The sequence below is a fragment of the Lycorma delicatula genome, chromosome 1 (assembly GCF_047948215.1).
Source record: "Lycorma delicatula isolate Av1 chromosome 1, ASM4794821v1, whole genome shotgun sequence".
NCBI lineage: Eukaryota > Metazoa > Arthropoda > Insecta > Hemiptera > Fulgoridae > Lycorma > Lycorma delicatula.
This window is the reverse complement of record NC_134455.1, coordinates 40,379,583-40,406,986: the sequence shown is the minus strand read 5'-3', so window position 1 is coordinate 40,406,986 and position 27,404 is coordinate 40,379,583. Positions and strand designations below refer to the sequence as shown.

Here is a 27,404-nt window from a genome sequence, read left to right as displayed (position 1 = left end):
TTTCCTATATGAACGTGTTTCTGAATGTAAAATAAATACCGCAACAGCGAAATGCACTTTCTTATATTAGAATATTATCCTTAATAAAACTGTGAACTTATAGATAGGAACGTAGAGGATTTTATGTTAAAATAAAATATCAAAATAGTATTGTTTAATATTCATTTATTTTTTTAAAATAATCAGTAGTTTCTTCATTTAGCTTTGAAGGACTGCGTATTTCTATCATCTGAGTTATCATAGCATCACTGAAAAAGAAAATTCCATATGAGTACCTACCCTCGAATAACATTCAGTAAAAGAATTAATTTCTTGTACTCAATTATTTGCAATATAATAATTATTTGAATACTAGATCGTGGATACCGGTGTTCTTTGGTGGTTGGGTTTCAATTAACCACACATCTCAGCTACGGTCGAACTGAGAATGTACAAGACTACACTCCATTTACACTCATACATATCATCCTCATTCATCCTCTGAAGAATTATCTAAACGGTAGTTACCGGAGGCTAAACAAGAAAAAGAAAAGGTATAAATATAATAATTATTAAACAGTAAAAGGGAAATTAATGAACTTACAGCTGCAAATTGTAGTGAATAACCGACTACTGATTGCACGGTTAGTTAATAAAATTAATTATTGTACGCATTAAAGTGATTTGGCATTCCTGATTTCATTGAAATAATTTCTTTATGTCAATATAATTTTTTATCGAAATTTAACTAAATTTGTGTTAATTATGTTGCAATGAATCTTTTGTAAAAATAATCAGATTATTTCAATGCTAATAAATTTAATATTTACATAGAACCTTGTTAAACAATACTAAAACCACTCATATATTTTGGTTGGTATACGTTGTTGTAAATCTTAGAAATAATTGCCTCTCTTTGAGTTACGAATGAGCTGACAAACGTTTTTCAACTCATACGTAATAACAATGATATTTTTTTGTCTTCAGTCATTTGAATGGTTTGATGCAGCACTCCAAGATTCCCTATCTAGTGCTAGTCGTTTCATTTCAGTATACCCTCTACATCCTACATCCCTAACAATTTGTTTTACATATTCCAAACGTGGCCTGCCTACACAATTTTTTTCTTCTACCTGTCCTTCCAATATTAAAGCGACTATTCCAGGATGCCTTAGTGTGTGGCCTATAAGTCTGTCTCTTCTTTTAACTATATTTTCCAAATGCTTCTTTCTTCATCTATTTGTCGCAATACCTCTTCATTTGTCACTTTATCCATCCGTCTGATTTTTAACATTCTCCTATAGCACCGCATTTCAAAAGCTTCTAATCTTTTCTTCTCAGATACTCTGATCGTCCAAGTTTCACTTCCATATAAAGCGACGCTCCAAACATACACTTTCAAAAATCTTTTCCTGACATTTAAATTAATTTTTGATGTAAACAAATTATATTTCTTACTGAAGGCTCGTTTAGCTTGTGCTATTCGGCATTTTATATCGCTCCTGCTTCGTCCATCTTTAACCCATCTTTTTGATGAGTGTTAAAATGATGTAACACTCATCAAAAATATAATACTGTATTTTTCTCCTAATTGTGTTTACTTTTTTCTCGTTGAATAACCAGATTACTGTCACACAAACATATACCAATTAACTTCTTCGTAGAAGACCATTAAAATTAAACTAGTATGTAGCTGCTAAAACAGGAAAAAACAAAATTCAATCAGAGTGTTTATGCAATCACGGAAAACAAAATATTTGAACGGTTGTAAAGGACCCGTCTAGTTGAATTTTCATGACTCCCGTCAACTATAAAACGAATAGGAAGGGATATATGTAAAGACACTGACACAAAAAAAATTTAGGTAACAGCAGCAGTAAATTTTCCTCCAGAATCATAGCGATTTCAAAGAAGATATAGATTCAAAAACTTACTGGTAATTTATATATCCTATAGCCTAATGAAATTATTAATACAATCACTAAATACTAGTTATCATCTCTAAATGTAATGCAAATAGGTTATACTGTATTACCACTTAGATTACAACCTAAATCTATGCCTAAATATACGCATTCCTTTTTGAGGAAAGGAATGTTTCGATTTAATAAAAAGTACTGCTGTTATATATTTAAAATATCTTTAATGAAATTTTTAATGCTTTTTATACAATTTAACATTTCTACAATTTTTAAACAATTAGTAATTTTAAATCACTTTAAAATTTGGCTATTACGATTGTTTACATATATTATAAAAACGAGACAGCTTTAAATTATCTTTCAAATGAATATTGCTAATATATATTGTATTAAAATCATAACGTCACCGTATTTGTTCAAAATTGAAACCTCAGAAAACATAGCGATTCAAACGTCTGTTTACATGACTCTTAATAGAGTTATTCGTGACTTGTTATTTACGTTACATGTTTCAAAGCGTTATACAAGAATTTTGTAAATTTTAAAAATCCGTTATAGATTTGAATATAACGAGGCACTCCACAAAATTTGATATTTAATTTAATACGTGACATAATGAGGCTGTGATAACTTTTTTTTTAAGTTTTTACTGTTAAGCGTTACAATTTTTTTTTAAATTCAATCAAACGCTAATTTTACCACTTATGTCATGAACATATTCTTTTTGCAGATATTCAAATATCTGCAGATACAGTAGAAGTCCATTAGTCCGGCATCCAACAATCCGGAATGCCCGATAGTCCGGCATCGCTCTGGAAAATTGTAAAAAATTTGGTTTTCTCCTAAAATGTGTCTTTAAAGCAAATAAAAACGCTCGAGAGCTATTCGGAAGTTTTCGGGGTAGTTCGGGATCATCCGGAAGCGCTCGGTATTGTTCGGAAACAATTAGCGGCCGGCTAGTCTCAGCTGTCACAACAAATTCAGGTGCAGTGCAGCTCCGTTAATCAATCACGAAGCGTCTTCGCCATTTTTTTGTGCGTTGTTGTTTTGTGTCTTTTCACATCGCAGTAAACGTAACTTTTGAAACTGTTTATAAAAAAAGTGATTTTCGTTCTAACTGTACAGTGACCATGTTTTCAAAACCTATGCCTTCGAGTTCAAAAGGAGAGAAACGAAAACAAGTAACACTGACTCTCAATCAGAAACTAGAAATCATCTAACGGCTAGAAAAAGGCGAGAATAGAAATGTTTTAATGAATGAGTTTAATATTGGCTAATCAACTATTTATGACATTAAAAAACAAAAAGATCAAGTAATGAAGTTTGCCTCTCAATCGGTAACAACTGAAAAATTGGCTTCTAGACAAACATTAAAAAAACCAAAACTGGAACAGCAAGCTAGATAGTGTATTGTTCAAATGGTTTAGTGCAGTACGTTCTGAAGGAAAGCCGGTAACAGGGCCAATGATTGTTGAAAAGGCAAAGAAATTCGGCCAAGATTTAGGAGTTGCTGAAAGTGAATGTAATTATTCTGATGGTTGGCTCAGAAACTTTAAGTTTCGGCATGGAATTCGAAGACTTGATGTAACTGGTGAAACACTTTCAGCAAACCAAAACTCTATAGAAAAATACAAAGACGAGTTTGAGAAAATCGTGGCTGATAATGATTTAACAACGCCAAAAGCTAAACGCCAAAAGTCAAGAAAAAAAAAGACATTCGTGACTTATTTAAATCTAAGTGAAATATATTTTAAAGTACGTGTACATACATTATAAGAAATGTAAAATAAACTTTGTTGTATAACTTTGTTGTACTGTATTTGTAGTTTAATTATTAACCTGATTGTTCTTATAATTACCGCCCGATAGACCGGAATTTTCGGTAGTCCGGCACCGAGCCGGTCTCGAACGTGCCGGATTATCGGACTTCTACTGTAGTAATTTCAAGAAATTTACAGCCAATTTTTTCACTGGGTGAATGGACTTTAACGGTTTGAAAAAAAATTTTAATGTGCATTCGTGTTTTTTTAGTATTTATCTAAATTCAATAAAGTATTTTTACTCTTCTTTTTTTCTATTTAGTACTACTAATTCGCCTCTGATATTCGTGGACAGATTATATATAAAACCAAACGTAAACAAGCCACGACCTAAAAAATGTTAAAAATATACATGTTCTTGGCATATGAATATCAGACGCTATTTCTACCAGTATAAGAGATTAAATGGTTCAGAATGTAAGTTAAAAGTATCAGAGACATATTTCAATCGCTGATATGTTCTGCTCTAAACAATACTATTTCATTATAAAATCATTCCAGGTGAAGTTTCCAGTTATCATTAGTAATATTTGCTTTTTATTAATGCGGGTAAAAAAAGGATAAATATTTATTTTGTAACATCTATATTTTAAACATTACTCATGACAAGTTTCAATTATAAGTCCATTTCAGATTACTATAACAGTGCCTGCATATGTATTTAAACTAACAAACAGATTTTTGGTAATTTCCATTTATAAATTTATGCTTAATATTTTAAGTTTGATTTATAATTAATAATAAATATAGGTTTGAAGGTAAACAATAAAACGAAATCAATGCGATTTTTTTTAAATCGGACAAAGACTTGATGAGCAATACAGAAACAAGGGTAATACAGCAGGGAATAATTAACACATAGTTTAACTACATATCGACTCAGTATATTAAACATTGGACGTAAAATTGTTGAAACATAAAACCTCTACTTCTAGTGTTTAATTTTAGTAATACGTTAAATGTATTTAACAGACTTTGAATTTTTAAAAAAATTTGTCTAAATAAGGAGCTCTACATATACGAGAACATATATATTTTCATCTATGCTTTATTAAATTCTTAGCATAATACTGAGTGGCTCATATGTGGTAGACCACAGTTTGAATCGCCATAGAGCTTCTAGCGGAAGTCCATTTTCTGAAGGGTTTCACTTTTAACATATAGCACAAGTGTCATATTTCATGGTTCTAAAAGGTTTTTTTCTATTGATTTTCGTCGGCTACAGTGCGCTGAAGAGTTGCTCACCAAGTTGGAAGAGGATCCACAATTGGAACAGTGCGATGTGGACTTACGAAGGCAAATTACAACTGTGCGGTAGTTTAAACAGACGTAACTGTATTTAGTTGAGTACGATGATAAAAATCCCGGCATCACGGTCTGGGAAGGTTTTACGTATCAAAGAGTCATTGACCCTTTCTTCTTTTAACATGGCATCATCGGTGAAAATTACCTGGATCTCATTAGGGAAACTTTTTAACCTTTACTCCAACAGATAGACCTCTTTGATCTCTAAAATAAGCCATCTCTTTTCTTTTCATATCTACGCTGATAGAAGTTACGCGAGTTAAATTACTGTCTACTACTTATGAAACAGTCGGTGTAATACAAAACCTCGTTTTAAAAATAAACACTATACATTAACGATACTCTGCTGTCTATTACTAGCTGGTGCTAAGCGGTGTAAAATGATTATAAGAGATGAAAAAATTTAATATAATACTCAGGAAATAATTTTATGGATAAGTAAAAATACAATGTTACAGAACATTAAGGTAATATTATTTCAATATTTTTAACAGAGCAAATTTTTATTAATTAATCGATTTTCTTTAATTTATTATATTTTTTTTTTTGTTTTATTTGAACTTATTTGATAAAGATTTAAAGCAGGAAGTTCAGTTCAAACCAATAAATTTTATAATAGTATTACTAAGAACTGCAGAAACGTTTGAAAATGATAAATGTAGTCAATAGTAAATATAGAACTGTATTGTTAAACGTTAGTGTGATGTTAACGCGAATTTTTTATTGTTTTAGATAAGAGAAAAACCTATGCAACAAATTCGCTAAAAATGATTTTAGTACTAATATTTTGTATCTGACTGGTACCGATGAAATAAGGAGATTAAAAAAACAATTCCATAAAAGGAACATGCAATAGTTATAGCAGTGATTTTAAGAAGTCATTTAAAGTAAATTTTATTTCTATTTCTTTTTTTTTTTGTTATTTAACCACCGGACCACCGTTACGTATTGCTTCGGACGATGGGATGAATGATTTGTGGCGTGTGTGAAAATGCCATGCTGACCGGGATTCGAGTCCGGGACCTCCGGCCTAGACGCTACCATTTGCGGCACGGAGACCGGCATATTTTTGAGTTGCTTTGCACTTCCGCCATCTACACTCACTTTGCAAACCACTCGGTCTTACTACATGAATTAGCCACTCTTTTCTGCTGACAATAAGGAGAGAATAGACGGCCACAATTCTTTTAATTATTAATTAATTTTTATTTTATTTTACAAAAAATAAACATTTACGTTATTTCCAAAGATTTCAGTAATCTTATATTCATTAAAATTAAAAAGAAAAACAAAAGTGCTGTATTATTACAAATTATGATTTCTTTTGCTTATCATCATCTTACATAAATGAAGACTTTATTTTTACCCATTACACTTAATTTCGAAATATAAATCCTAATTTTTTTCTTATTATTTTGCATCCATTAATTTGGATTTAATTATGTAAAAATGACAATAGTAAAGATCAGTGATATAAAGAAAAAAACCACACATGCAACTGAAACTGCTCAATCCAAATTTCTTGACTGAAATCCAATTTTTTGTTATTTGTGAAAAATAAATTCTGTTTCTCATTATCATTCATTCTGTTTCATGATCATTCGGTTATTCTTTTATTCCGAACTTTAGTTACGTCTCCGGGACGGAGACGATTTGCCACCGTTTTAAAATATTATGCATTGCTAATTTAAAATTATTAATTTATTACTGATCGTACCTGTTATTAACACGAAGCACATACCTTAGAATTAAAAGAAATAAAAATAAACATATGATAATTGTAGTTGATTCTTTTCTGTACTTAATCCGATGAACTGGAATATTTTGCAATACATTTTATAAAATAAAATATTTAAAAGTAAGTTAAATATCAAATCTAATAAACTGAATTTTATTTCATTTTAGTATTAGGTGTTGAATTTACTTTATTTGTAAGTTAAAAAGAAAGATAAATTGGATGAAATGAATGAAAAAATACCAGATAATTAGAATCGCACCCGACATCGGCCAATCTAGACATCAGAATCTATATCTGTACACTATCTAGTCAACAAGTGTTTTTGGTAAATTTTACGATTTCTGTAAGTTACTGAAAAGTCAAACAACATTTACGATTTAAATAAAACACAAAAAAGGCATCCATCGGCACTTACACGTAATGGTGTTACGACCAAGTTGTACTGTAGAACAAATTTTGCCACTTTTGACTGAAGTAATATTAAGTAATGGGTCGTACTGTACTTCTGTTGTATGAATTCGGTAATACAATCGGCGTAAGGTTTGCTTTAGTCTCCGTGAAGTACAATTATTTAAGTGCTGTTTCTACTACAAATTTCGCTCCTTGAACAGTTTCAATCGGTTAAATGGAGTTAAATGAACACAAATTCAAATTCTCCATCGGTTGAATATTTCTATTTTTTAGTTCTTTACTACTTTGATTGAAATGATTTTTAGAATAGTTAAAAAATCCTTCACTTATATTCAGTTATTCTTACATAAAAATAAGTTAGTTGAAATTCAAATTTTATTTTGATGCTAAAAGCTTCAATATGTATACAAAGAAGGTAATAAACGCTGTACAAAAATGCAGTATTAATAGTTTCAATCATGATACTACTGAAAATGTTTTGTTCACAGATGTTCCTTCTTTTTACAGATTCCAGTCTTATTTCTTAGTGTCATTAAGACCCAGATTTAATTTTTGAACGCCTGCTGAATGATTTTTCTGTAAATCATACGTTTGTTACTTATGTTATTAGATAGTACGTAATAGCGATTTTGAGAAGTCTATACTTTATAATGATTTTAGAGTCAACAAAATTAAAGTTCTTGGTTCCACAGACACCCGCATTTTATTATAAGTTAACGAACTTATAATATATAAGCATGTAACATGTTATATTGCATGTAACAACGGTTAAATGCAATGTAAATATTTTATAAAAGATTTACTTCAATAACAATTATTCTAATACTTCAGAAGATATTTAAACATTTTCTTCCGTATTTGTTTGAAAATTTCCAAAGAATTTCACAAAAGTAATATATGTGAAATGATTCTAACTCCATTAATACTGAACTTAAACATATGTGATCGTATTATTAAATGTACTTATTATATCAGTATTTTAGACAAACTTAATTGTTTTTTAGTGCACTGTTATTAGCTATTTTTTTTTTTTTTTTTAATGCAGCTTTCTCAAAAAAAGAGAAAGACATTTATACAAGACACATGCAGAAGGTTTCCTTTTCAAAATGAAAATGTAGCTAGAATTTTTGCTACTGATACCAAAGACTATTGTTTGTGAACAAATATAACTAAAAGAGTATATAGTTAAGATATTACTGATAAAATTATTAGAAAAAATATCGGTGAATAATAAAGGTAACTTTGAAGAAATTAAAAAAACAATTAAATATAGAGTTCATACATTCTCGAGTCCGCTCGTGCTCGTATACACATACATGAGTGTAATATAATATAACATAGTAGTAGTATTATATATAACTAATATATAACTGTGATTTATAACATTTGCAATATAACTACTTGTTCTCTTCAGAGATGTTTATTAAAAGAAATTTAAAAAAAAAATTACCATGTAATAAAGATAATACGAATAATGTGATCCCAATTTGTCTCTAAACTACGGAATCCATATTACCTCAGTTCCTTGATGGCTCAAAATACTTTTCAGAGTTATCTAAAAATAAAGTTAAAGTAACCGAAAAAGTATGTGATTAAGTCCTGTTGTACATTAAAACGAAATAAAGCCTGTTGAAAAGCGAGAAAGAACTACGGCTTGATATTGTATTATTCATTAGAATTTATAAATGCCAACGACCGCAAAATTATTATCGGTGTACAGATTGTCAGATCAACCACTCTTTCACAAAAAATAGATTTTCCTTTATGTCTTCTAAAACAAGCATAAATGAATCAGATACGGGTAAAATTAGTTATCCGATTATTGAATAAGAATATATTTGTTCAACAAACGATAAAATGGACATTTTCATTAGAAAATCAAATAAAAATCTTGATAGACGGTTAAATCACGGTTTAATCGAATACTAAAGTAGATTTTTAACGTAATTTTAACTTTAATTAGTTTCCAAATAACTTCCTAATTGTAAACTTTACATTGCATTTTTCTTTGAAAATATAATTTTTATTTTAAACATGATAATTTTTTCATAGTTTAAAACACTCATAACTTTTTTCAGTGTAAATTAAGGCAATAATACTATCTTAACATAGATTTTGATCGCGCAGTGAATATATCAATTTTCTTAGAAACAAACATAATTTAGAGACAGATGGTTATTGTAATTTGTATATGCGTACATATTAAAATTAAGGAAACATAATTTAAAGCAGGTTAGTCATGAATAGGTTAATTTTAATTAATTTTTTTTTTTAGATTTTTGAATTTACGTCTAAAAAAAATAGAACATTACAGTAGTGCTCTAAGACAAATAAGAAATTAGATTGATTTAAATGACAATTTGAGAACAACCAGAAAATTTCCAGCATAATAATAAGTATTAACGATAAAATTAAATGGTGTTCCGCTTATATATAAGTCTAATAAAAATTAAAACATTAAACATGATTCACAATAGGTTACTGAAAATAGTATAAAATCTCAGTAATTCGTGAAGCAACACTAGTTTTCTTTCTTTTAACAGTTTAGTCTCTGGGAATTACAATTCAGGTATTACTTTAGAAGATGAATGAGAATGATATGTAGGAGGGTAAATGAAGTAGTCTTGTACAGTCTCAATTTGAACATTCCTGAGATGTGTGGTTTATTGAAACGAACCACCAAAGAACACCGGTATCCACGATATAGTATTCAAATCCATATAAAAGTAACTGCCTTTACTAGGATATAAACCTTAGAACTCTCGACTTCGAAATCAATTGATTTGAGAAGACGCGTTCACAAGTAGACCAATCAGGTGTCATAAAGCAACACTTGTTGTTATCAATCAATGTAACGTCTCAAAACATCAGTTATAACGATCAGTATTTAACTGTCATTGAGCTCTGATGAAGTTATGACTATGATAAATATTGTTCTACATAAGAACATTTAGTAGACGTTATAGATTTCATAAAACACGTTTTAAAATAATTTATATAGCTTCTAAGCTATTTTCACTCTAGCTGTTGTATTATCAAACTCTTGTCATGAAGTTATATGGTTTGAACAAAGTTAGAGACTTTGAATTCTGTGATTTCAAGAAGCCTCAAGCTTGGGTATCGGGAATCCTAAACTATTTTTAGAACATAATATTCAAGAGATTCTCATCCTCATAGCAGTCATTAATATGACTATATGGAACATTAGCGCTATTTTGAATCACAAATTCATATACTTACATATACGGGTACCTGCAACTGGTCGAAGGATACAGTTGATTTTGAAATTGGTAACGATGAAGAGTCTTGAATTATACCTGATGCTAAACTTTGCTTCTGTGTCAATTCTTCTGATAAATTAGTTTGAGTTGTATAACCACTTGACTTTGAAACTGGCAACGATGATGTGTCTTGAAGTATACCTGATGATAAAATTTGTTTTTGTGTTAATTCTTCAGTTAAACCATTTTGAGAGCTGGAATCTTGATTTAAAACCGATCCCAATACTTGAGTTACATCTTTTACAGTACTCTTTACAGTTGATCCTACTTCTTCTAAAGTATCAGTTGCCGAATCGGTAACTTCTTTTAAAAGGTTTCCAGTATTTCCAAGGAGTTTGTTAAGTTGGTCGACAATAGCGTGACAGGAGACCTATAAACGAAAAAGAGAAATATTAATTCCCATAATATAAATTGTATCTAATTAATAACACCGAAAATAATAGAAATCTAAAATATTATACCGAAAAATTTTCAGTTTGTATAACGTACAACAATATATTATACGTATGTCTCTTCTCTTCTCTTCTCTTAATTTATGAGTGAATGTGTGTGTAACATTTTTTCGTTTGGGCTTAGTTAATAAATGGACAAATAATGTTTAACATGAGGATAATTTCAAATTATGTTACACATATCAACTTACAACATTTTGTCAGTGATTATGTAAGTTAAAATAAATGTTATACTACAACTCGTGTTTTACCATAAACTATTTTTTGATTTGTTGCTAGTTGAAGTATCTGTTATACTCCGGTTATCAGTGCATTTTACAGTGAAAACGTATATTCCGATGTTTTACATAAGAGTTTCATATTATAAGTACTGCAATTTTTTTTCGAAAGTCTTTGAAACTTAGAAGTTACAACAAGATAAAACGTTTTTTTCCAATTCCCGGCATATCAACCTGTGGAATTTAAAAATATGATGTGGACACCACAAGACTTCCTTGTACCCCGATTAAATTACATACACACAATTTTTTTTTTTTAATGAAAAGTACATAAAATTTTATTTCATTAATAACTTCTAGTAATTTTTCATATATATTTTTTTAATTGTTATTATTGAATTATTATTTATAGTAAAATATTTTTACAATCGGAGGTTAATAAGTATTAATTAATCAATATATTTAAATTAGAAAAAGTTAAACAAAAGGAAATGAAGTCAGATTCCAACCTTCTCCTTTTAAAATCCAAATATTTCAGTAATTAAAATTTCATTTGGCTAAAACTCTGGAACCAATGGAAATAAGCATCACTTATGATATATCGTTGATAAACTATTAATGAGTGCTTATTATTACTGCAGTTAAGAAAAAGGCCAAAATCCTAATTTTTTTTGGATTTTGGGCATTTTTGGACACTTTTGGTTCGGTCGATTGCAAACAAAAAGGGAGGTGCACAACTATATGTTACAACAGTCCTAAATCCAAAATTTCAACATCCTACGGCTTATCATTTTTAAGTTATGCGAGATATATACATACGTATGTACAGACAAAAAGGATTTAGGGACGGACAAAATAGATATTTCTGTTGAAATTTGGAAACTGAAATTTTTCGCGATCACACTATTTTCTTTACGTCATACAAGGAAGTAAAAAGTGTTTTCGTTGATAAGTATTTTACCTATATTCATTTTTTTTATACCTCTTGTTTTAAAATTTTTTTTAATACAATTTGTGAAATCTGTTCAAATGATGTAAATCACCGAAAACTAATTTTTTTTCTGTAGGCTGCGAGGACCCATGAGAAATTTTAATATTAACCGTGAAATATATTGAATATTTATTAGGGCCTAATGTTTTTTCATAATTAAATTAATTAGTTAAATATGTGTTGAACGAGTAGATGTTGAAAAACATTTTTCTTTCGAAAAGTGAGAGGTGTTAATGATACCCACAGTGGTCTAGTGATGAACTCGTCATCGCAAATCAGCTGATTTCAAAGTCGAGAGTTCTAAGGTTCAAGTCCTAGTAAAAGCACTTATTTTTTACGAATTTGAATAATAGGTCGTGTATACGGTTACTTTGGTGGTTGGGTTTCAATTAACTACAAATCTCAGGAATTATCGACCTGAGACTGTACAAGGCAACAGTTTATTTACATTCATACATATCATCCTCATGTTTCCTCTGAAGTAATACCTTTCGGTGGTGGAGGCTATACAGAAAAAGAAAGATCGTAAAGAATATTGCAAGATCATATAGGCTAGATTATGAGATAAGCTAATATATAACACAGTTAATCAATGTAACGAAAGTAAAAGCAAACTATTATGTTAAACGTTCCTGATTTTGATCTGTAAATAGAAATTTAGACAACAAACTGTAAATAAAAAGTTCATTTACATCAAAATGTGAACATTAAAAATGTTTTCTTTGGGGTTCATTTAACCATTCAGTATTAGTTGAACTGGACCTGAATAGTCATTTTCCAATATAATTAGTTGTAACTTCAAAAGAAAATAATGAAATCCACTCAAATTTCTTCCACGAATAAATTTATATCTAATAAATCGAGAAGGAAATAATATTTCGGTTACTTTACATATAAAAAATATTCTGTAGTTTCATAAGTTAATGGTTATGTTGTGAGAACATCATTAAACTCTAAACGTAAACTGTAAACGGTTAAGAGATAATGAAATATTATCTGTGAATGAGTGAGTTACACATTAAATTGTTTATGAGAACACGTTTTAACACATTCATAGAAAACATTTAGAAAATTTATTTAGTATTATTCAGTTATTGGAAGATTAGCATCGCCTTAAAACATTTTCACGTATTTATTTCCATTATCAGTTTATCATATATATAATGTTGAAGTTCTTGAAATTAGATAAACCTAAAAGAGAATGGAAGAAACAGTGCATCATTTGTTGAATTCTTGTCTTTTAATCATTACCTGTTTAGACATAAACACAAACAAAATTTTAGTACAGTTTCACACTAATTTTTTATTTTTCACGATTTTCATCTGCGTACTTCAGTTTGATTATTACTCTCACCTTTGATAAGAAAAATTACTAATTAGTTGGACATTTATGGATTTGTTTTTGGAAAAGAATCTTGCAACACATAGTCTATATCCACTCCATTATTATAATTTCTTAGTGAATTATAACAAATTCAATAAAAATTTTCTTAAACATACAGAGTGTAAAAAAATTTATACAACATTTTTGTTTAGTATAATTTAAATATATTTAAGAAACGACTGTTCTAATGAGGCATCCGATTTCACTGTATCTGTGTGATTTTATGTGGATATTGTATGACTTACATTATAGTCATATATACATAACCAAATATCTCATGTCAGAATAATGTAAAGAAAAACACAATAAAGTAGACAAAAATTTTTTGTAAACGTTATTTTCAAGAAATTTAACTGTATGGAAGCTATTGCTATAACACTGACCTGAAGATTAACTTATTTCTTGAACAATAAGACTCAGTAAAAATTTTTACAATAGTAGTTAATTAAAACAAGTCATTCATTTCTGATATTAATATGTCATTGTAAACCGCGACATCGACTTAAATTTCTTTTTAGTAGAAAATTAAATTTTAATTTAAAAAAAAAAAACATTTTTAAGGTTTTTTTTTGGGCAAGAAGTTTGATCTGAATGAATAATTTTATAATTTAAAGATTCAAATGAAAGATACCATTGACAATTTTACTGGTAATGAAACGATTTCGGTGAAAATAACTAGCATTTATTAAGAGCTATGTGCTGTTGTCGAATTTTGATTCCAAAAGTTGTAGCTGGTGAATGTTGTTAATTTCAGGAAATAGAAATTAAAATACCCAAGAAAGCCAGTTTTATCTTTCTATATTTAATTTGTGTCAACATCATATACAGTTTATATTATTCATTACGCTTTTGATGTGAAAAAGTATCAGAAATTTGGTTTGGTTAGTCTTAGAGATATTAAAATTACAGTATAAAGTATACCCTGAGATACAATAAATATATTTTTTTTAAATATATACGTAAATATATATAGATAAATATATATTTCATAAACATACCGTTTAAAGTGGCTGTAACCAATTTAAACTTCTAGAATCAGTAATATTAAATGTCTGTTTGAAAGTGTTTAAAATAATGTCAAATATTAAATTGAGTTGGGAATAATGATCAAAGCATATTCTTACCCGTAAAACAGACTTTTAGATGCAGTTAAACTGAAGAAAACGGATTATAATTTTATATTCCATCTACATAATTCAATTTTATTCTAAAATTCTACCGGCATCCAACGGTATACCGGCTTAATTGTAGGTTTGGTGGTATATTAATGTTTAGAATTAGTATACCTTACATATATATCATTACATCACCTTACATACCTCCTCTATGAATCATGAGACCTTGCCGTTGGTGAGGGGGCTTGAGTGCTCAGGGATACAGAGTAGCTGGACCGAAGGTGCAACCATATCGGAGAGGTATCTGTTGAGAGCCAGACTAAGGAATGATTCCTGAAAGAGGGCAGCAGCTCTTTCAGTAGTTGTTAGGGGCGTGAGTCAGGACGACTTAAACGGCCGTATCAACATCACTCAGTCCTCTGAGTACTGCGCAGCTGAAAGCAATGGAAAACTACAGCTGCTTTTTTTCCAAGAAAATGTGGCTCTCTGCATTTTCACATAGCAATAATGGAGGCGCCTTCCTTGGTAAAATATTCCGGAGGTAAAATAGTCCCCCGTTCGGATCTCCGGATGGGGACTACTAAGGAAGGGGTCACCAGAAAATTAAAAAATAACATTCTACGAGTCGGAGCGTGGAATGTTAGAAGCTTGAAAAAGGTTGGTAGGCTAGACGACTAGCACTAGATAGGGAATCTTGGAGAGCTGCATCAAACCAGTCAAATGACTGAAGACAAAAAAAAACATATATGTATTTTTTTTAATATAAAATCACTTTATATTAATTTATCATTTGTTTGTTAATGTTTCGAGTTTATCTTTCAACCAAACCACCTAGATAGTTTTTTCTGCCATTTAATTATTTTCTTTATTTGTCAACAATCATTAGAGGAATCAATTTAGTAATGAAAAAGCATGTAGGATCTATTATCTAAGTTTAATAAAAGATACAGTTTAAGATTCTTTATAAATTACGAAGTAATTAAATAGCGGTAAATGCAGCTAATCCTCTGGTACAAATTTAATATGCGAGTATCTATTTGTGATTTAATTACGTTTAAGTTATTAAATACTGCACATATTTCATTATATTAAATACGACATTTTATCAATTTTACCGTATATGAGTTGAGTAATTCCTATTACGTAGCTTATTTGTTTTCTTAAATACATTTTAATGCTTACGTTATTGATTTAATTCTCATAAGTCAACAAATCAATTGTACCGACGTATCTAATATTGGAATACTAAGTTTTGTTATCATGAATGATTTAATAGATATTATATTCGTTAAAACACCGATGTATTATTATTCTTCTTAGAGGGAAATCATATTTCATCTTTTACTGAAACTATAATATTTTGTAAACAATATTATATAGTAATCTATAATATATACGAATAAAAAATATCAAGTCGTCGAATAAGGAAGGCGAGTTTAACAAAGAGAATAAGGCAAATCGAAGGGTTTATTTACTACCAATTATATTATTTATTTACATATAAAGATCAAATTCGATATTTAAAAAAAATTACGTTTATTAATTTTTTTGCTAATCATAAATTGTTGTGAATAAATACCAAATATTAATTTTAAATACAGACTCAACGGTTGATCACTATTGATATCGTAAATAAAATATTGTAGTTTTTAACTATTAAGACTTCTTTGATTTTAAATGTATGTTTGAAGTACTTTAAATATTTAGAATAAATAAATACTTAGATGATATTTGTGGTAATGAAGCAAATACTTATTTATCTTTTGTAATTTCTATTTGTAACTGTCCAGTCAATGAAGCAAATGAAATGAAATATGGAAACTTTTTATTACTATTAGCATATTGACATAACATTTATATAACTTAACTATACACAATGAAATAAAGTTCTCTATTAAAGCTGACATAACAATTTTCAAGTTTATAATAGTTTTATTCTATTTATACGAGAGAAAGTGAGAATTGAAATAGATTACCGTTACTTTTTTCACTGATGTAAATTAAAAATTGCACATTATTACATTAAGCCAATCAAAATTCTAGTAAAATTCGTCCTTTAAGTTGAAACATTCATTTACTCATCGCAGGAACTGCTATATAGTAATACAGAGTGCTCAACTTAAAAGAGGCCCAATCACTTAATTAAGTCTGTAAATAATAGTTTACTGGCAAACCCTTACATAATAATTTACAGAAAGCAAAATGATGACCATTCACTTCTACGCATTTGGCAACACGTTTGGTTGTGTCACTGGCTACTCTTCTTAGCTGTATTCTGTCTATTTCCTGGATAGCATTGGTAATGTTTATCTTTAATTGCAGCAGGATGTGTTGATAGCTGCTGTAAACAATTTCTTTTAAGTAACCCTCAAAAAAAGTTTGAACTAATCAAATCAGGGGATCTTGATGGCCACATTCCTTTAGAAATGATTTTTCTACCGAAGAAATCCTGTTGCATCTCCAAAGTAGAGTGAGCTGTAAGGCAAGTGGTGCTGCCCTGTTGCAACCGACAGTCACGCTCATCCTCTTGTAGTAAGGCTATAAACTGATGGATAATTTCTTGGTAGATGGCAGCATCATGTTTTTTCATTAAAACAAGGGTCCTACTAATCGTTGCAAAACGTCTAAAGCGTAGGTTTGAAATTCTAGCAATATTACCCCGCCTGCTCCAAGCAAAATCTCTGAAGGAATGCATTCAGTCCATCATAGAGTGCCTCATGAACTTGCTATCTAGGCAAACTCTCTTGGCAAACTTGGTTAGGCAAACTCTACAGTGAAACGCTACAGATGGCAGAACTATGCTGTCTGGCCGAGGATCTACTAATAGACGTAATACAGTTGTCTGAGACGTGTCTGAACGCGGACAAACAACTGACGATTCGGAATTACTTTACGTATACGACGGATAAGTCAGTACAACCCGGACGCCCTGCCAGCGGTGAAACCCCAATTTTAGTCCGCAGACGCCATATACACACGTGGGTCGACCTCCAAACTAAGGTAATGGAACAGACAGTGTACATGTGGAGCATCGGTGAATCGGCTGATTTCTGCTTATAATAAAGGAGTACGGCATGAGCAATTTGGGTTCAGGGAGGCCACTCGACGACCCTCCAACTTGTTAAAATAATCGACATTCTTGTCGGAGGCCTAAATAGAAAAGCGGTAACTGAAACCGTTTTTCTAGATGTAGCTGATGCCTTTGACAAAGTTTGGCATAGCGGCTTGCTGTATAAACTCGCACATACGACGATTCCCTGTCGCTATGTCAGATTGATACGGTCTTATTTACTAGACTGACAGTTTGTTGTACGCGTAGGAGGAACAATCTCCTCCACCAGATACGTAGCCGCTGGAGTCCTCCAAGGAGCAATGTTTTCGATATTCTTGTACATGGCCTACGTCAACGATATGCCGCTGTCGGGAGTCAAAAATCTCTATACGCAGACGACACGGCATATTATTATGAATCCCGAATTGTAGATTACGGGATCGAGAGACTCCAACCGCAATTGGATCTGGTAGAGCTGTGGCTCGAAATGTGGAGAATCAAGGTCAACGGTGAAAAATCGCTGGCAGTGATGTTCACATACAAGACACGTGATCCAGCCAGGCAGCAGGAAATCTCAGGAGAAAAAATTCCGTTAGAGAAAACAGACAACTACCTGGGAGTAGTGCTGTACAAACGGCTTACCTTAGGAGAACATATTATAATATAACCCAAAGGCAAAGGCTGTGCACTATACCCAATACTGAACAGTGACAGCCCGTATCCACTCGCGGCCTAATTGCTCATTTTTCGGCTATACGTAATGCCGATTCTAACATATGCTTACCCGGCATGGGGAGCGTTGTTGAACTCCGCGCTTCAAAAAAATTAGCAGCCGTCCAAAACATAGCGTTGCGGACGATATTTAGAGCACCGTGGTTCGTCAGAAACTTCACTCTTCGCGACGATGCGGGACTACACACCTTATCCGAGGTGGTGGTGGCGCAGGCACGCAGACTGTTCGGGAGAGCGGCCGTGTCCGAACACGGCCATCTCCGAGACATCTTCCGAGAGCACCTTACTCCACAGGGCAAAAGAAAATGGCCTCATGCCGTATTAAACGAACCACCGTGAAGAGGCGGTACGAGAGTAAAAAGTGACAAACCAAGCTTAAGGAGCCTCTACATCGCGTAACCTATAAATGGAACCGCGCGAAAATTCCGATCGCAAAAGTGACCGTTTTGGCAATTAAATTTTGTTAAAACTATAAAAAGCTAGACAACACCCCTCACCGTCCCACGAAACGACCAAAATTTCATTTAGTCAGCATATGCGACTCCCTCCGGAGAACGGGGCGCATTTCTCCCTCCAAATAACTAGGACTCCGGTAGGCGCACTCCTGCTAGCCTATAGGTGCTAGTACCGAAAGGAATTCAACGGTTAGACTGAAGGTGAATCACGCCGGGATTAATAGGCTCAAAAGCTTAGTCTCTCACGGCCAGAAGCACTAAATAAATTTCACAATGGTGTATACGGATAGGAGAGGAAATTACCAAATCCGTCCATAAATAAAACTTAAAATTTATAACCGCCACTAAATAACCCATGAAACTCGCCCGATAATAGAAAGATACAGCAGCAAGGGACATTGTCCAGACTCTACGATCTGTAGGGAGAAATATTGAAACTCCCACCATTCTTGCGTTCTGTTCCGTTAATCGTTCGTTGCCTTGAAACTGTCTACTTTACGCCTGTGTTTTGGAAGTGGAGGAGAGATCTAAAGAAAAGTGTGCGGATTTTCAGGTTCCCAGATCCAATAGTTCTGACTATTAACGTTCCAACCGATGTAAAACCACGCTTCATCTGTGGAAAACCGCTACATAAAATGCCATTGTTGATTTTAATAAAGTTCTCGAACCGTTGACGGCAGTATACCCTTCTAGCATAAACATTTTTAGCTCATTGAAAACCTGCATTCCATACGGATAACATTTCAGCATTCCCTTTACTGCAGTGTGGGCTGAACGTAGTGAAATTTTCTTTTCCAGGCTTAGTCTCCAAAAAATTCATGAGATCTTGTAACTGCCGATCTAATGACCTGTACAACCTGAGTTGTTAAAACTAACCTGTGTCGGGCCTGTTTCTGGAAACGTGCCCGACACAGCACTGAACCTGTTTCACGAAATTTTTAAATAATTTCTATTTAACTTTTTTCACTGGTGCATACTTTATAAATATCTCCCTGAACTTTCGCCGACACAAAACATGAGATTTCATCTTTAAATAAGTTTTCACAACGTTGTTCATCAGTTAACCACATTTTAACAAACAACAACACAGGATTACCCAACCTTATTCAAAAACTAATAATTGAAACAGACTGACAATACTCAAATTTGCATGCAGTAAACAGTTCTTCCCACGCCAACTCCAGTCGTACCACATTATTTTACACATTCCACATCTAAAGTATATACTGCATACATATATGCATTTTGACAAAAATGTGCATTTAGTATAAACAACTGAGTGATGGGGCCTGTTTTAATCCGAACACCTGCATTATAACTCACTTACCTGGCGGTCAAATGTTATCGGATTCATAGTACAATACAACTAACAACTCTACTCTTCTTTGTCAATAATCGACCCTTAACATTAATCCGTTTTTCAAATACTTTATAACAAAGAAAATAGTTTTCATGTTGCCCTTGGAATTACTTTAGTTATAGAAAGAAATTTTTTAACATAAAAACAGATGCTTTAAATGTTTTTTATTTTATTAATTTTTGTTACTGATTTTTATTGATTATTCAATTTAAAACAATTAGTTTGGTTGTATTAAAGAAAAAAGTAAATGTTTTATCCTTATTATATTTTTAAAAGAAAAATGATAACAAACTAGGTGTCATTAATAACTGTAATCAAGTATTGTGGTTCCTCTTTGGAGATTAAAATTTATTCATATTTCAATGAATGGGAAATTTAACAGTTTAGTCGATCAACTCGTTAAATAATTTTATAGTCATTAAAAAATTCACTTAAAATTCTGACGTAAAATCTTGTGAGTAAAGAACAGTTTTCAGTTAAAAAACATATTTTATACAAACCACTTACGTTTTCTATTAATACCACCTGACTAATTTAATACTTTATACAACAATAAAAAATAAGCTTTTTATAAAATATAGAACATTAAATACACGTAAAAAGAATTGTAAAAATTTTACCGTCACAAGAAATGGTTATAAATTGTTGATAGATTTTATTCATTTCAAAATTTGGTAATTTTACATGAAAGGAAACGAGAAACACATCTACGCTATTTAATAACGTAAATGTAAAAGAGTTACGTTTAAGTGAATATATTTACATTTTACACAACAAAGCTTTATTCTGAAATATAAGAATTATTTTCGTTTAAAGCGTCTTTTGTTTTCTGTTTCATTTTATAACAATTTATTTATAATAATAAAACTAAATAACAATGTGCATTGTAAATATTATGGGTACGTTACTATTATTTTGAAACTATATAGATTTCATGTAGCTGTAACATTCCCAAGTTTAAGTCTTCACTTTTCCTTATATGAGATTAAAAATCACAATAAAAAAAAGGAGTAATATTTATTTAGTTATGTAACAAAAAGTTATGTTTTCCGTAAAAATATTAATTATTATGTACAATCTGAATAAACATTTCAATAATAAAATGACAATAGATATAGAAAAATAAGGAAAGTAACACGCAGTTTTTTTGCAAAGTTCTGTTTCAAAATCGTATAATCAATCTTTTAGAGACCCCAAAACCATCGTGAACGTGCAGTATAAAATTTGTACGATGTATTTTAACTCCTGGAGTTTTTTTAATACACATATTAAATTTTATATTTTTCTAATGTAATTACGTTACGAATGTATGTGTACAATTTACTGACGTTAACTGAAGTAATTCAAATGATCATCAACTTTGTTTAAAATCTAATAGTTAAGATAAAAGTAAGTTAGATTTAATTCTTGAATTTCATTTAATCTTTATAGTTGGAAAACCCATGTATTAAAATCAACAAAGATTATTTTTTTTTTTTTTTTTTTTTTTTTAGTTAAAGTCTTTCTGTTAATTTTTACTTTTGTATACTGCACATTAAATTATAACAATGCTAACGGAAATATTTTTTTGTAAAAGGTGGAACAGTAAAGAACCAGAACAATTTCTTTTGTAACGTACAAGTTGTTGCTGACTGAGCAAAGCGAGGTGTCGGTAACAACTTTAGACTTCACTGATTTTTCACTTTTGTGATTGTGTTGTGAGTTAGGGTGGGTATATCGTATTGTATTGAGCGTGTTTCTGAATGTGTGCTTGTTTCCAAAAACTGAAAATGTACAGATCCCATTTATTGTTTGTGGAGAACTTCATTGGGTGTTGTATTTTGTGCGTTCTCAGATTTTAGTTGTATTATTATACCATTACTGGTGTAGTACTTTTATTTTGCTTTCGTATGTGCAGGCATATTCATACGCGCACACTATAAATCATTATTTTAATCAAGACTCACGTTGCTGTTGGTATATAGACAACACGCGCGCAAGCAAACATGCACATACACACACACACACACACACACACACACATATATATATATATATATATATATATATATATATATATATATATATATTTGTACACATATGTCTATATTAATAAATTTCACTAAAAAAAATATTATATATATATTATATATTATTTGCTTTCTCTAACCAGTTTTCCAGTTACTACCGGGTAGCCGAGATATCCATCATAACGATCCCATAAAAGTACTTTCACGGGATCCCACATCCTCAGTCAGATTGAAATAATTCCTTTATTGCACAATAAAAGTGTAAAAATAAAAATACTAAATTTGTCATGGACAACCAAATTGAAACATCAGTGTATAGAAAACCTACATATAATAATATAACAGTTTATAAAAATCAAACCCTCACATGGCCTCATAATTTAATCCTTAGAAAAATATGATTAATAGAGAAATTAAATACAAACATAGTAATAAATAAAAGTTAACTAATGAAATAATCTTCGTAAAGTAATACCGGTTGAAAATGCATAAAATATTACTTTAATTAATAACAATATCAACATAACAATTATCAATGAAAACATTACTAAAATTTACAATAAAAAAAAAATTAAAACCAACCTACAAACTCAATAACCCCATAAAAAAATATTTTAACCACAAAAATTTCCATATTAATAAAATAAACAATCTGTGTGGAATTTATTAAGTTAAATTTAATGATTGTGATGGTGTTTATATATGAAAAACAAATAGATCCTTAAAACTAGATTTCTTTTTAGAAATTAAGAAAAAATATTATAAATTAGGTTTATCAAATATTGTAGACCATCTAACGAACAATAGACATTCTATTTTTTATATTAACACAAATATAGAAATATTAGAAAAAATATTATGTTTATAAATACAAACAAAATTCCATTTTGATAAAACATCAGACAGTGTTTAGAGGAGACGGTCTCATAAAAACTGCAACAGATTGCAGTACTAGTATAAGCTAATACGCAGTTTTCATTATTTTAGTATTTCTATTAATATTATACAATAACGGAGTTATTTCAATCAAGACTGTTGATGCGCAATCCCGCGAAAGTACTTTAATGGAAAAATTAAGGTAAGATATGCCTTATCTCCATATTCTGTACTAGGTGGGGTTTATTTTAATAGAATTTAAATAAAACACACACACATACACACACACACACACACACACACACATAGACATATAAATATATACTATGTGACATAAATTTGATTAATTTACATGCAATTATATTACGTAGGTTGATACATTAAATATTGTACATATCAGTAAACACTCCGATACAGAATTTTTGTCTACATGTTTATTCTATTTTCAGAACGATTCATCTAAACTGTGTACAGTTTAGATAAACCTATAACGTTTTTCTAATGATAAAAGTTTAAAATAATTTTCTCATGTTCTAATGTCCTTGGGGGTATCATTCATAGAAAAATGTTTTGAGTTGTTCAGGGTAAGAAATGAATTGCCACAGATACGTAGTATTGAATTATTGCCCGCAGTAGCGACAATAATTCTACATCCAGTGTACTTGTACTGAATTTGCTGAGCAGAATCCCATCAACAAACTGATTAATAACATATTAATATCATGTGATAGTCATATGATCGACCTTGGTCAGAGATTATTGAAATCTACGAACATTACACTCTCTAAGCGATAATGATCGGTTCCAATTAAATGATTCTGTACAAAGAAATAAATGATCGGTTAGGAGCCAACCGATTCATTGAAATTAATAATCATTTACATAATTATTTTTTAAATAAGGGGTAATCTTTTTTCTTCAGTTAGGTATAAAGTCATTTTTTTCAATTACCTTAAAAAATCTCCTCAAGAAAAATAGGGGAAAACATATTTGAATGATCAAAAATATGTATTACGTATTATAGTACTATTTTTATATCACTATGCATTTACTTTCATTAAATTAATCGACTAATTTATATATATATATATTTTTTTTTCTGTGTACTAGCACATAAAACCAGCAAACAGACATAATTTTTAATATTTATTAATATATTGTTCAATACTAGCAATATAATACAAAAAACACTACATCACCCCCTCCTTTATTGTCCCTTCTCTAAAAAATTATATTCCAAAATAAAATTTAACTTGCGTTAGCATTATGTGAGATCATATTCTTATCAGTAAGTAACTTTAATTTAGAGTCGGGGCAAAGATTTACGTAAATTTCGATAGTGTTTTTATCAATAAAATTTATAAAATCTCTGTCTTTTTTTCTAACTCTTTTTTATAATAACAATAAAATAAGCAAAGAAATTAATAATCGATACAAAAAATAACAAGAAAACGAAGTGAAAGGTAATCAAATAAAAGGAAAGACAATACAGGAGTTTTCAGTAAGAATAAAAGTTGTAAAATTGAGTTTTCATCGATCACGAATTCGTACAAACCTTACTGAAAATAAATTGAATTAGACCATAGAGGTAACAACTGACTCAAATTGAACTATGTGTATATAGAGTGTTTTTAAACAGAAAAAATTAGAAAAATTTATAACTTTTAATATGTAATTTATTAGTTTTAAAACTAAACTGTTGATTCCGTTTTCTTGTTTATTTCTTTCAAATATACGCACCTGAATTCAAGTGATTATACTACCTGTCGAAATCTTCACTTAGGATTAATTTACTTTACTGATCAACATTTAATATTGCTCATGGTAAATTAAGAATCATCTTTCTTCAAGATTACTCTGAACAATTAATTTATGACTAAAAACAGTTTCACAGATTATACATACGTACGCATAATTAATAATATTAATAACGACCCTAATGCAATACTTTTTATAATGTTAATAACATGATTTCCAAAAAGTCTAATTCTGCAATTAACTTTTGTTGTAATTTAGGATTACGATTAAAAGAATATTATATTTCTTAATTTATTTTTAATAATTAAACCTTTTCTTACTTTTAAATTCATTCTCAATCTACCACTATACTACGTAATTAAAAAAACATTATGTAACCTATCATGAACAAACCAGCATTCAATAATATTTTTAAATCAATAAAATATTGGAAATAATTTTAAAAAGCTAACCTTATTTAAGCTTATCCAGTATTAAAAAAATATAATTTCATTGAAAATTATTTAAAAATGAAAGAATTTTTAACTTTCAACAAAGATCATGTTTCAAAGATGTTTCTTTTATTTTGAAATCTTCTGGCAATATTTGGTAAATTTTCGCAACAAAATTTCAACCAGTAAATTTTTCATAACATTAATTTTGGATTCAATCTTGTGAATAACTATTGTACGGCATTGTAATTTGATAAAAGTTTTAAGATCAGAAAGTATCTAGTAGTCTAAAATGAATGTAAAATATTGAACTAATACTGAGACTGTTCAAACCTTTCTAATGCAAAAATGTTTTTATAAAAAAAAATTGGTATAAAAGAACTATATAATATTTATGCTGACAGTCACAAAGGAATGTTCTGCTACCATAATAGTTAAAAACTGCACGATGAAAATAACTTCAGCATAATTTAAAAGGTAGCGGAGAACTATACTAAAGTGCTGATTTGTAACTTTTTTCAGACACGATTTATTTTCGAATTAATATATACATAGGAAATATTTATTATTGTTAATAATAATATTTAAACGTTTAATTTAGTGGAAATTGTTTGGACTTCTTAAAACTTCACATTAATCTAATAGATTAAATTTATAAATATTTTGTTTTACTGAAATGCCAGTTAACATTCATTTCTTGACTTATTTGTTCATTTTTTTTTCATACGTACCGGTACAAATAAAGTAATAAACATGCCCAATCGCCAAATTACGGCGTAAATAAACGTATTATGCTCTAGTAAAGAAAGAATAATATACACAGTAATCGAACTGAAAATATATTATATGTTATAATGTTATACTGTTATATTTTAATAATACATCATACAAAATTACTGTAAAATGTTTTTGTTACAATCAAAACTTTTTATTGAACTATAATTTCAAAAATAAACTGATATTGTGATCATATGAATGTAAAATATGGTCGAATAAAAAAAACGAAAAACAAAAATGTATCAAAATGAGCCACTGAAAAATTAGTAATCAAGACGTAACTCGTACCGTATTTACGAAAAAAAAAGATTTTAAAAATTTAATATGCGTAAAATATTTTTTCAACTTATTTAAACAAAATGACTGAAATAATTTACTGTTTAGAGAAAGAATAAAGAATAAAAAAAATTACAATTTTTGAAATTATTTACTTCCGAACAATGGGCCTGATTTTTGTTTGCTAATAATCAGTCATCTGAATGAATTCAATTGTTGGGTAGGAGGTAGCAGGTAGGTATCTGCTGCCACTTGGGTAAACTAACTTGATATTACTCTCTACCAGAAACTTACAGTCTGTTCAGTTATTTACTCCACTGTATCTGAATTCAAATCGAGTTACTCTATTACACCGACTACAAATTTTACATACTTATGTATAGATCTTGTAATAACAAAATGACACTAATTGCATACTTTTCCTAAATTTTGTAACAAATTTTTAATGAATAAAAATATAAAAAAACGTTTTTTTGAATTTTCAATCTGTTGACAATAATTAAACAAAAAATGTTATAGTATTTACAGCATGAAATATCTTTTCACTGAGGATGTACTATTCACAGATAAGGAGGATAGTTATTTCTGATGTTATTTCGTAAAAGAACAGTTTACTAGTTTTACACGATTGTGTTTTCCTGGGTTTTTCAGTCTGATAGGAAGATTAATTGTGCAACGAAAATAAAAATTAATATAAATAAAATGAAAATGATTATTACGTTCTGTATGCCTAGAAGAAAATCGAAAAATATGCATTTTATAACTTACTGCATAAATCATGAAACAGAACAGCACAGTGAATGTCTTCATTCTGCAATACTATTACAAAAATAATAAGAGATTTACAATTTCTATTCCGCTTTAAACTGAATAAATGTACATTTGATTTCAAGTATTTATATATACTGCGAATAATATATGACTATAGTAGTACGATCATTAATTGTTTTCATGTCAAATTAATTGACACTATTGTTTCTCTTTTAGATCCTACGGTATAATAGCCTTCTTTAGGAGCAGAGATTACGCTTACTTTTTAGGTTATTCAAAATATTTATTGAA

The 27,404-nt window shown here is 29.9% G+C and overlaps 1 protein-coding gene across 1 annotated transcript; it reads right to left on the bottom strand.

Annotated features, from left to right (window-relative positions):
- Positions 1 to 148: 148 nt before the first annotated feature.
- LOC142318088 (uncharacterized) lies at positions 149 to 27,250 on the bottom strand. Its single transcript, XM_075354616.1, has 3 exons — positions 27,111 to 27,250; positions 10,416 to 10,826; positions 149 to 248 (listed from the first exon to the last, which is right to left on the bottom strand). The coding sequence occupies exons 1-3, from the start codon at positions 27,150 to 27,152 to the stop codon at positions 246 to 248; spliced, it is 456 nt and encodes a 151-aa protein (XP_075210731.1). The 5' UTR covers positions 27,153 to 27,250; the 3' UTR covers positions 149 to 245.
- Between the last annotated feature and the right edge of the window lie 154 nt (positions 27,251 to 27,404).